Source organism: Camellia sinensis, chromosome 3 (genome assembly GCF_055761805.1).
Source record: "Camellia sinensis isolate YWXY chromosome 3, ASM5576180v1, whole genome shotgun sequence".
In the NCBI taxonomy this organism is placed as follows: domain Eukaryota; kingdom Viridiplantae; phylum Streptophyta; class Magnoliopsida; order Ericales; family Theaceae; genus Camellia; species Camellia sinensis.
The window spans coordinates 194,263,778-194,274,948 of NC_138963.1; the positions used below are offsets into that span (position 1 = coordinate 194,263,778).

At 36.8% G+C, this 11,171-nt stretch overlaps 1 protein-coding gene across 1 annotated transcript; it reads left to right on the forward strand.

The window, feature by feature from the left end:
* The first annotated feature begins 676 nt into the window (after nucleotides 1–676).
* Nucleotides 677–10,850, forward strand: LOC114299995 (oxidoreductase, zinc-binding dehydrogenase family protein). Its single transcript, XM_028244832.2, has 11 exons — nucleotides 677–983; nucleotides 1,066–1,278; nucleotides 2,503–2,598; nucleotides 2,905–2,993; nucleotides 3,095–3,223; nucleotides 5,954–6,074; nucleotides 7,200–7,287; nucleotides 7,393–7,502; nucleotides 7,916–8,067; nucleotides 9,594–9,690; nucleotides 10,321–10,850. Exons 1-11 carry the CDS (start codon nucleotides 903–905, stop codon nucleotides 10,627–10,629), a joined length of 1,485 nt encoding a protein of 494 aa, XP_028100633.2. The 5' UTR covers nucleotides 677–902; the 3' UTR covers nucleotides 10,630–10,850.
* Nucleotides 10,851–11,171: the final 321 nt, after the last annotated feature.

Here is an 11,171-nt window from a genome sequence, read left to right on the forward strand (position 1 = left end):
GTGGTGGTGGGTGGCTGGTGGTAGCAGGTGGTCGATGGTGGTGGTAGGTGGGTGGTGAGTGGTGATGGCAAATAGGTGGCGGGTGGTGGCGGCGGGCGGTGGATGGTGGTGGCGGGTGGTGGATGACAGGTGGGTGGTTGGTGGTGATTGCAAGTAGGTGGCGAGTGGTGGCGGCGGGCGGTGGATGGTAGTGGCGGGTGATGGGTGGTGGATGACAAGTAGGTGGTGGGTGGTGGTGGTGGTGGTGGTGGTGGTGGTAGTGGTAGTAGTGGCAAGGGGGTGGTGGTGGCGAGTGGGTGGTGGTGGTGGTGGTGGTGGTAGTGGTAGTAGTGGCAAGGGGGTGGTGGTGGCGAGTGGGTGGTGGTGGCGGGTGGCGGGTGGTGGGTGGTGGTGGGAGGTGGGTGGTGAGTGGTGGTGGAGGTGGTGGTGGGAGGTGGGTGGTGGTGGAAAATTGTAGCGGGTGGTGGCTAGTGTTGGGTGGTAAAAAAAAAAAAAATTGAAAACTCAAAATGGAAACACATTTTTTGATCAAATTTATAAACTGAGACCACTTATTTATAAATCAAAAATTTTACCAAACAAGTTTTTATTTAAATTTTTTAAATTTTTATAAATATAAACAGAAAACTGAAAACCAAACACCACTTAATAGAACCGATTCAAATCGTACCAAATCGTATGATTCAGTCCAGTTCGACTCGGATTAGCGGTTTGTCCGGATTTTTAAACACTGTACTGTAGGACTTCTCCTCCAAGCCTAAACAGGACCCAAACAGGCCACTGCCCAAATCGCAGAATCGAAGCTCGTCGTCGTCTCGCAACGGAGAAGAAGTGATCAGCGCTTTCAAAGTTTGAATTTCAACTCCAAATTGTTGTTTCAGAGCTTGATCGGCGAGAGAGTTATGGTGAAAGCTGTTGTCGGAGAAGAAAGCCGACTCCAATTGGCCGAGGATCGTCTCAGCCACTCCGCCATACCCTCTGAGGTCTTTCTCTCTCTCTTCATGTTTGTAAGTAGTTTACACTCGGTTTAGGGTTTCTGAACATAGGTATTGATGGCCAATTCAGGTAGGGCTTGTGATAGGGAAGATTAGTTCAAGCTCTGATCGAGGTTTGGTCTTCGATTTGGTTCCCACTCCAACAAACGATGCTGGAGAACCGGCTTGTTCGCTCGTTGAGAGCGTCAGAGACGATAAGAAGAAAGGATCGAAAAGCAAATCTCAGTCCGACTCTTCATCTCTCTTCATCGATAAGGATTGGGTCGCCGAACACGCTCGTCAGGTATAGTGTTATACACACTCAGAAGAGAGAACTAATTGTTTTGATTTACATTGTGATTTTGATTCAATCCATTGAAGTTCTAGGTCGCTATGTGCAAGTGGTTTGTAGGATAAACATGATCCTATTTTTCATTGTTCATAATGCAGAATGTGATTCGTTTGAAATTTCTAAAATGGAGCGTAAATTTGTAATATGATTCAGCTCTGCATTTTTTTATTTTATTTTATTTTTTTGTTGTGGATTGTTATCACATTCCTTTGTATGCTTGGGTTTTCTGTGCTAGAACTTGATACCATTTGGGGAGTTGTTGGATAGGAAGGGGATTTATTGGTTTCTGGTTCTATAATGGTGTGTTTGGGTGGGGGATTTGGGAAGAGATTTGGAAATGGAAACAAAAACGGAAAAGTTTGGTAAAATGTAAAATATACGTACATTTCACCGAGTTGTACACAATTTTTTCCCTTTCTGTTTTCAGATCTCTTCCCAAATCCTTAAACCAAACACAGCGTAAGGGTTCTATTTTCTGAGGATTTGTGTAAGTTCTACTGGTTGTTGGGTTCTATGTGCTATTATACTGTAAACAAGACATATCTAATAACTAGAAGTGTTAGCACACACTACGTGTGCTCGAGTGAAACAATTAGACTGACAGTTACGAATTGAAACAGTTAAATAGGGTCAGAAACTGCTCCATGTAGTTACACCACTGTGGCATACTGATATGTTTTCTTACTGATTACATCTACATGTTGAAATGGCTGGTGCATATGACCCACCCAACTCATGAGAGAGAATAGATATTGAATATGTTTGCCATGCTCAAGGATTGCAACCTGGCAAAGGGCTGTAGCCTGCCATAGTACCATCTTCCATATGTTGTGAAGCTTCGACCTGTTTGTTTGAATTGGACTGGCTGTTGATTCCAATTACCTTAATGCAATGTTCAGATCTTGGATTTATTAAAGGGAAAGGAAATGAAATTTGGATTTTTTTAGAAAATATATATTCATTTTCCTAACCTAAACAAAAAAAAAAAGATAAGAATCTAGTTAATTTTGCTGAATTACACCTCCCGCCCCTTCTTTGTCTTTTTTTCAACGCCATGTTCTGTCAAAAGAAAGGAAAATTAAAAAAAAATCTCTAGTCATTTTTATACAGGTTCATTTTTATGGGTTGAAATCTGAGTTGAACTTCATTCTTGGCATTATCATTATGTGCTTTTAGGTCTCCAGAATGCTGCTGGGTGGCATAAAGGTGCTTGGCATCTATATATGGATCAGTGAAGGCTCATTCAAGAATTCAACCATTATACTTTGCCAGGTTTTATCATCTACTTTCATTCAAAATTTGCAAGTTGTTACCAGCTTAAACTCAAGGAGGGAAAAAAAAAAAAAAATGAAATTCAATTTTAAGTGAATACAGTTCTTACCTGGCTCAAGCTCTTGTAGCCTGGTGCCCATGTCCTCACACTCTAGTTACAGCAGTAGTAAGATGAAACCCATATGTAGCATACAGTGGGTGTGATTTTACCTCATTAGCCCTACTTTCTGTGATGAATGGCAATATTCCTATGTTCATTTTGTTAGTAGTGAGCAGACATCTTATCAACAGAATGGCTCTTTGCAGACTGTAAAGGGAGTTGCTGAAGCAGCACCATTATTGGAAACTGATTGGGATGAGAGATTGCTTATACACATCAGTTACAGTCCAAGGAGGTCTTTTTGTTCAAGTTCATTTGGTCTTTTCTTTTGAGTTGCACCATCCAAATAATTTTAATCCTTTTACTGACCTGGTGGCCTAAAATTTATTGTTTTAGATGGACGTGTCGAAATTGCGCAGTGGCTTCAAATATTTCATCCAGCAGTCTACGGCCTTGTGATTTCAAAATGGGCAGAGTGTTAGCTTCCCTTCAGACGTTTAGGTGCACTTATGCCTTTGATCTAAGGTAATATTTTCATTGGTTGTTACTCTTTTGTACGTTATACTATGGTTTATTTTTATTTTGAAACTCGTTTACTTGATTTTTGAATTATGAAATTGTTCCTAACCTACAAGGTGAAACTAACTTTATGAGGTGGTTTACTAAGTGTTACCAAACGGCACCTTTGCTTGTCCGTGATTTATGTTTTTGTTTTCTGTTTTGCCTTATGAATTCAGACCAGTAGCGGAGCCAAGAAATTAAGGTAGAGGGGACACTTTATAATTTTAATTTTTTTTGGTGATCAATAATAAAATAATAATAATTTTATGAGCTAAATTTAAGTTAAAAATTTTAATTATTTATTATTAATAGCAACTAATTAAAATTCTATAATAATGTGGAATAACTCGAACACAATAACAATATAAGTATGCAATTTTAGCACAAAAAATTACAAATTAAAATTCTTAATTTTAGAGAATAGAAGCAAATCATTTATAGCACAAATCATTATAAAATTTCTATAATTTTTATTTGATAGAAAAATATTAAAGAGATAGTATTGATTATAAAAATGTGTTTTGAATAGAAATTATTAGCTAATCCTAGAATATTATGGCCTCGTTTGGGAAGTGGCTATTTTAGTAGGCTATTTGGCTTTTTGGCTATTTTAGTAGGCTATTTTAGTTTTGTGTTTGGGAAGATAAGATGAATTTTTAGTTGAGTTGTTGTATTGGAAAGTGTGTTGAAATGATGTTTAAATTTAAAATGACAAATTTGTCCCTAAAAATATATATATTTTTTAATTGATATCAAGGGGTAAAATCGTAATTTACTTATTGATGGAACAAGTGCTGTAGCTGACAGTGTAGGCTGTGCCTACACTGCCGGTTGTGCAGCCTATATATATATATTTTTTTTTTTGAAAAAGCTTCCAACAGTGTTGTTTTTGGACTTTTTTCTCAAAATAGTCTATAATAGGCTCATTTCTGGCTTCCCAAACAGCGCCTATGTGGTGTTGATGACGTGGTACTTTGGATATAAGAAATCGTAACTCACACTAAGTGATTCATCTATTATCTTCCAATTGCCTAACAATAATGAGTTCCTATATTCTATTCATAAAATTTGACACTTTATTATTGATTTAGACCACCACATAAATAACACCATATGGCGCTCCAAGAGTACTAAATAAACTACATATCAAGGTTGTTAAAATCGGGATCCTAAATAGGATCGGTGAGAGGGTCTGGTGGATCGGATCGTAGGATCGGATCGAGGATCATAAGATCCTACTTTCTATTAAAAAAAAAGATAAAAATTAAAATTAAAATGCTATATATTAAAAATAAGGTGAAAAATCATAAAATCTACGACCCTACTTGCAATCCTATACGATCCTACACGATCCTACACGATCCCATGCGATCCTACACGATCCCATGCGGTCCTACACGATCCTACTTGCGATCCTATTGTAACATCGATCCTACAACGATCTAGATCGTTTTGGCAAAGTAGGATCGTAGGATCGTACGATCCTATGATCCGGATCGCGATTTTAAAAACCATGCTACATATTGTGTGTGAACAATGCAAGAAAAAAAAAAAAAAAAAATCAAAACTGAGGGGGGGCCCGTTATTCCCTTAGGCCTGCTGTGGCTCCGCAACTGTTTCAGAGTGACCAGTTTTTCATTTGCTGGGGTTGAGAATGAACCGCCATTGATTTGTTTTGTATTCTCCTTTATTCCTATCATATCTGCCAAGTGGGAAGTTACAACAATTATCAAGTCAATTTATATTTGAATCACTTAGTGAATGAGGAGGTGAACTTACCGAGCAAATGTTGCTTTGACACCTAACCATCCACTTCCAACAAGTGAAGGTTTGTATCCTCTACATAAGCAACACTGTGCTTGCCCAAAGTCCAAACAGTCTATTTTTTTGAACAGCCAGCTTATTATAGGGTAGAAAATGGCAAACTTCTGGTCCCAAATGGGGTAAGGATAAAGATCAGAAGCTCTGATGCAATGCAACTTAATGTTAGCAGCTTGTTTCATCAATTGTCTGTGAACTTTCAATTGCATGAACATATTAGAATGTATTTTTTGCAGTAGTCAGCTTTAGTACAGTTCTCCAAAGGCCATTGCTTCCTCTAGTCATCAGACACCACTTTCAACGCAACTTGGTTGAACTAATTTTGTCATGAAGTGTGAGGATTTACCACCTCTCTTATATCATAAGCCAACATTTTCATCTTTTTACCATTTCAATCTTGTCCAATTACTGCAATGACTAAATTTATGATGTTTAATGCCTCAAGATCATTCTGACAAGATGTCCAGGCTAAGGGGGGAAAATAGGATTTTTTTTTTTAAATAAAAAAAATGTAGATTTTCTTGGCACTATACTTTTTAGAATTTTGGAGTGCATTTCATATTTTCTATACCAACAATATACCTGATATAAAGAACATTACATAATGCTTAAAGCTACAAGTGAATGAATGATTTGATTCACAATATCATTAATATATATATATATTTATTTTATGATTTTTTTTTTTTTTTTCAATGTGTTGGAGCAATGACTAGTAATTACTAATTTGAGCAACTTTCAAAATTTTCAATTGTGACTTTATTCGCAAGCACTTTAGGTACTGGTGTATTTTTTTTTAAAAATGGTTCGACTGCTAGCTCTGGAAGGCTATTTTGGGTTGTTCTGTTCATGAGTCATACCGTCTCTTTGCAGATTGCCCATATGTCATGAGAGTGGATCAAATGTCAGAAAGTTGGCTGACATTCTTCGTCATGGAATTTCAAGTCATGCTAAGGAGCTTAAAGGTGCAAAGGCCATTATTGACGGCAATTTGGTAAGAATGTGAATATTATTTGTGATCATCAATTATGTTTCATTTTTGAACACCATGTATGCTCTTATGAGATCATTTTGAAGAAATGGGTAGTATTGTCCATAATCTCTTAGATTTCTGGAATAGTCTATATTTGGAGCCACATTATACAATGAACCCCCAGTTTCTGATAGTCTAGTATGTTGAAAAATATTTGAAGGATTTGTAATGGAGTTTATCATTGTCTGTGGTTTGAACAAGGACATGTTTCATGCATGTATAAGTTTGAACATTTTAATCTGTAGTTGTTTCATGGGCCATTACTTTGGAGCATCTAAATTATGTGATCATTTGAGGGATTTCTGAAGTTGGTATAGTTGATAATGTGATGGAAGATAAAAGTAGAGTCATGCCTGCACAACCTTTCCATCACAAGTTTTTATGTGTGTGTGTGTGTGTGTATGTATGTATGTAATTTATACATTCCAAAATAGGAGTATAACGCTTTATGCCTATTGTTGATTTGGTTTTACTTGTATGCATTAACTGATTGTATTATTAGAGTGTGCCTTGTTAAAAAGGGAGAAATTTAAGATGGGCAAGCATACTGCAAAGGTGCCCTTATGGTCCATGGGCTTTGCAGAATTACTGACATGGACACCAACCTTCAGCAAGGGCTCACATGTGTGCCCAATCTGTAAAACCTAGAGCTTTTACCATTGTCATGTAGACGTCAAGTCGACCTAGATGCAGAATTAATGGCATGCATATGCAGCCAAACTGAAATGGAGCTCTCTCTCGCTCTCTCCCTCTCTTTTCAATTGCCTACGGGGGGGAAAAAAAGATGAGAAAGAAAAGAAAAGACAAGAGGGAAGAGGGAACTCTTATGGCAGTTTTTTCTTTATGAAATGCCTTATGCTATTTCAGTTGATTGGATTCTATATGAAATGCATTATGCTATTTTAACTGATAGCAATAGGAATTATTGCTGATGCCAAATGCAACTATATCTATCTGCTGGTAAAGCAGAAATATTTTTTTTTTGTGTTTTTTGCTCAAATATTATAACTGAACATGATTGTTAGCAGCTATCTACAAGTCTGGTTTTGCATAAGGACTTTTTCCTTTTCTGTCCATACATTTTAGGTGGTTGATGAGGAGGAGTCATGTGTGTCAGATGGCTTACATGAAGTGCAATTTCTTCTACCATTTATGAAAGATTTATTTGTTGAAGGTCTGTTGGCTCTTTTTCATTTTGGGTTAGATTGTCATTAAACATTCTTTACTTTTTGTTTCTAACATTTATACTTTGATGTACTTAATTTTTCTTTTGGTAAAGCATGCAGCCAAAAAGAGGTGGTTGGTATTGTTGTCTTTAGTGGCTCAGTATGTTCTTTTGCATACTTAAATTCAAAAGAACCACTTTCACAAGCTTTGGCTGATTTAAAGGTATGAAGTTATAAATAATGTTGGTGTTGCTTTTGATCTTTTGTTGATCATTTATTTTTGCTTTGCAGTTGGTGAAATAATTTGAGTCTGGAAATCACTGGTGCTGATTACTAGTAACTGCATGTGCAATCTGGTTTTAAATATTGAACGCATGTAATCATTAACCAGATAAACTGGATTCTAAACTGCAATAGTAGTTTACATACTTGCCTAGTTGTCAATTAAAACATTGATTTCTAAATGTGATAGGAATAAAATTGATTACTTACTATCAAATGTTTTTCCACCACTGTGCTTACAGATTCTATTCTTTGTATCACCCAGAAATTTATAAAATTTGCAGCTCAACTTGTAAATTACACTTGGTTATACCTCTTGTTCAGTGCAATGATTGATTGCTTTTTTGTGTTTAGGGAGACATCATCGAGAGCCTGCTAAGTAGGTTGGATATCTGCTGTGATGAGGCAGATGGAGAATCAAGCCTGACTGTTAATGGCGGAAAGGAAGTGGGTGATGAGTTAACAACAGGAGAACCCTTTCTCCAACTCAATCTGCATTCATTGAGGTGCGGTATCTTCAATATATGCATATTACCATTCCAAAAAGGAAATATCACTTTTCCAGTTTGTTCCAATCTGTTGGTGGAAAAGTTTCTGCATATGTAGGTTATGAAATCATGTAATTGTCAATCATATTGCACCAGAACTCGGCTAGTTGGTATTTATTGTTTATGTGAAAAGCAGGGGCTAGTGCCTTCTAAGGTGGTCTTCATTTTGTGGACAGCTGCTTTAGGTCGTAATCTTACCATTGATAATCTGGTTTGTCGAGGGCATGTGTTAGTCAACCGTTGTTGCATGTCTTGTGTTGATGCGGAGCTAGTTGAACATTTATTCCTCCATTGTTCGATTACTTCTCGCCTTTGGGGGTTGGCTTGTTCTCTTTTTGGGATTTCATGGGTGCAGCCAAAGGGGGTGGTGGATATGTTGTGGAGTTGGAGGGGGGCTCGGGTTGGGATGGGTCGGAGGCGGGTGTGGACCTTGGTGCCTTTCTGTTTGATGTGGTTGGTTTGGCTGGAACGAAATAAGAGAATTTTCCAAGAAATTGAGCATTCGGTGGCTTGGTTGGATGATCGGTTCTTAGTTACCTTGTATAGTTGGTTGGAGTGTAAAGTTGAGCCGGATCTTTTTTCTTTCTTAGATTTTTTGGATGATGTAATTGGTTAGGCGAGCTTTCTTTCTATCTCTTGGTCGTTTTGTATTTCTTGCATCTTCTTGATGCTTTTTCAATAAAACACATTATTTATCAAAAAAAAAAAAAGAAGCAGTGGCTAGTGCTATTTGATAATTCGTCTGTTTGTCTTAATTCTATGGATTGATTTAATGCTTCCATACTGTCTTGATGTCACAGAATGTTTCTAAGTGCATAAATTGCAGAGACTAAGATTAAGATATACCACATGACACACTGCCCAGATTATTCTTGGATGTCAGAAGTTCCCTGTTGAACCTAGGCTTTACCTGCCTGAGATATTTAAATTACAATCAGTCTATGGAGTCATCAGTGCAAGAAATTGAATATTATACTGTATGTGCTCTTTTTTTTAAAAAAAATTATTTGTACTCCATTGGTGGTTACCAAATTGTGTTTTCTTGAGAATTCGCAATTGGCATTGTGGAGTGGTTGTGCTTGAACTGGATGCTTTTTCCTTGGGACAGATGACCCTTCTCCCGCATATATACCTGTGATACCATTGTATGCATGTTCACTGTCTCTGCCTTAGCAAAGTAACCGTTGAAGGGGATTATTGTTATGACACCAAATTAAGTCTGTGTTGCCACTTCTATTGTTTATCGAATTTCATTATTTTTTTAATAGAATTATACTTCTGTCTGCATTCTAGTTCGCTTTTTCCCTTCAAAACTGCAGGGTGTCATCTCTCTTCTTATATTGCACAAGGTTGAAAGTCGGAAAAGTTAGCTTACATATTGGAGCACTTATTATTTGGATATAATTTACTTAGTGTCTGCTGCTGAAACATAATTTTCGAGTTATTAACTGATTAGATCTGTTATTTTATGCATTTGCAAACAGAAAACAATGCAGTCTTTCATTTCCACGAAGAGTCTTTGTTCCTTGGTTGGCGGGTACATATATCTGTGACTATCTACAACCCTCTGAGACGATTGAGGTTGGCACTCCTTACTTTGACAAACCAATCATCTAGCTATTTGGTATCATTGGAAAACAGTACATGAGAAGCAGAGCTGTCTTCTAGACTCGTGCATGCATAGCTTTACTCTTGCGTTAGTGAATTAATCTGCTATTGTTATTAGAATACATTTTTTGGCATGGTGTTTTCTTTAATTTCTATACATTTTAGAGACTATTCCTTATTGAAAATGGAATTCTTTATCTCATTAGCTCCTTGGTGTGCATCTAATCTTGCGTCTGTACACACTTTTCCCAATTATATGCTTGCACCTTGGTTATCCTTATGAAAGTAATGCTGATTGTTTAAATCCATTTAAGTTTTCATCAAATCATTTGCGATAGTTGTTACTACTACTGATAACATTCAAACATTTCAATGTTCTAGTTAAAAGTAATCCCGATTACCACTACTAACAATCAAAAAGGCAATGTTTTGTACATCTGGCATGACAACCCCTTTGATGAAATTTTGATAAACGGTATCTCGGATGCACTGAAGATCCAATGAATGAAATCTTATTTTATAAACACTGAACAATAGTCAAAATCAAAATTGTTTTGAGCATATTATTCCTTCTTGTTGATTGTGCTCTTCATGCTCACTCAGGTTCTTAAAGATCACTGTGTTGAATTGATGTCCATGGAAGCTCCAACAGATTCCTCAACAATCTTGGAACCCGAGGTAGAACCCCTTGCTTTGAGCACTAAATCTTTCTGGAATGCGGCTGCCCCATTCAGTTCAACTTCTACTTCTAGTCAAGATGTTTCCACTTCAAAGGAGAGTGGAACTGTTACGAGCAATGGAAATGATGGTAAATCTACAAAGTCAGCGGATTTTAACATCAAGGCTGCTGTTTTGGTTCTTATCTTCGCCATTTTAGTTGGGCTCGTTCTATATATGGTCAGGGCATTGTAACAGATTACTTGGGCTTAACTTGTTAGTTCTACTGTGGTGGCATTTCGGAGTTTGCTGGAGTCTTTTGTGATTTCTTTGAGTTATTTTATATATTTGTCGTATTCCAATTCAAAGAAACACACGGCCAGGTAGGTCCATAAAAAATTAATTTCGAGTTGTAATGAATCATTCATATCAATGTTTAAATGGTGAAAAGATAGAAAATAAAAAACTTTTTTTTACTTTTTTTTTTCTCCCTCCATTAATTTAAATCTCTAATCTACCAAGGGGCTAATCTTGTGTACATATTTGCACCGCTGCTGTGACTGCCAGATTGATTGATTGATGGAGAATTTGAAACTAAACTACTGTGAAAAATGAACTAAAATTTTATTTTTTATTGGTCACAAAAGCAATATTGGCCTGCTAAAAGGAGTTACGCAATGTTGATATATTTTTTTTCCATGCAAAATTTCAGTTAAATTACAATAATTTTTTATTTTTATTTTTATTTTTGAGCATATCATAAATAACAACAGTGCTCCATACTCCCAGTGAGGTCA

Bases quoted from the DNA above. Each gene is read 5' to 3' on its own strand.
- LOC114299995 (XM_028244832.2), top strand. From the start codon at position 903: ATGGTGAAAGCTGTTGTCGGAGAAGAAAGCCGACTCCAATTGGCCGAG. The intron at 984-1,065 runs GTCTTTCTCTCT...TGGCCAATTCAG, and splicing joins ACTCCGCCATACCCTCTGAG to GTAGGGCTTGTGATAGGGAA. The intron at 7,288-7,392 runs GTCTGTTGGCTC...CTTTTGGTAAAG, and splicing joins GAAAGATTTATTTGTTGAAG to CATGCAGCCAAAAAGAGGTG.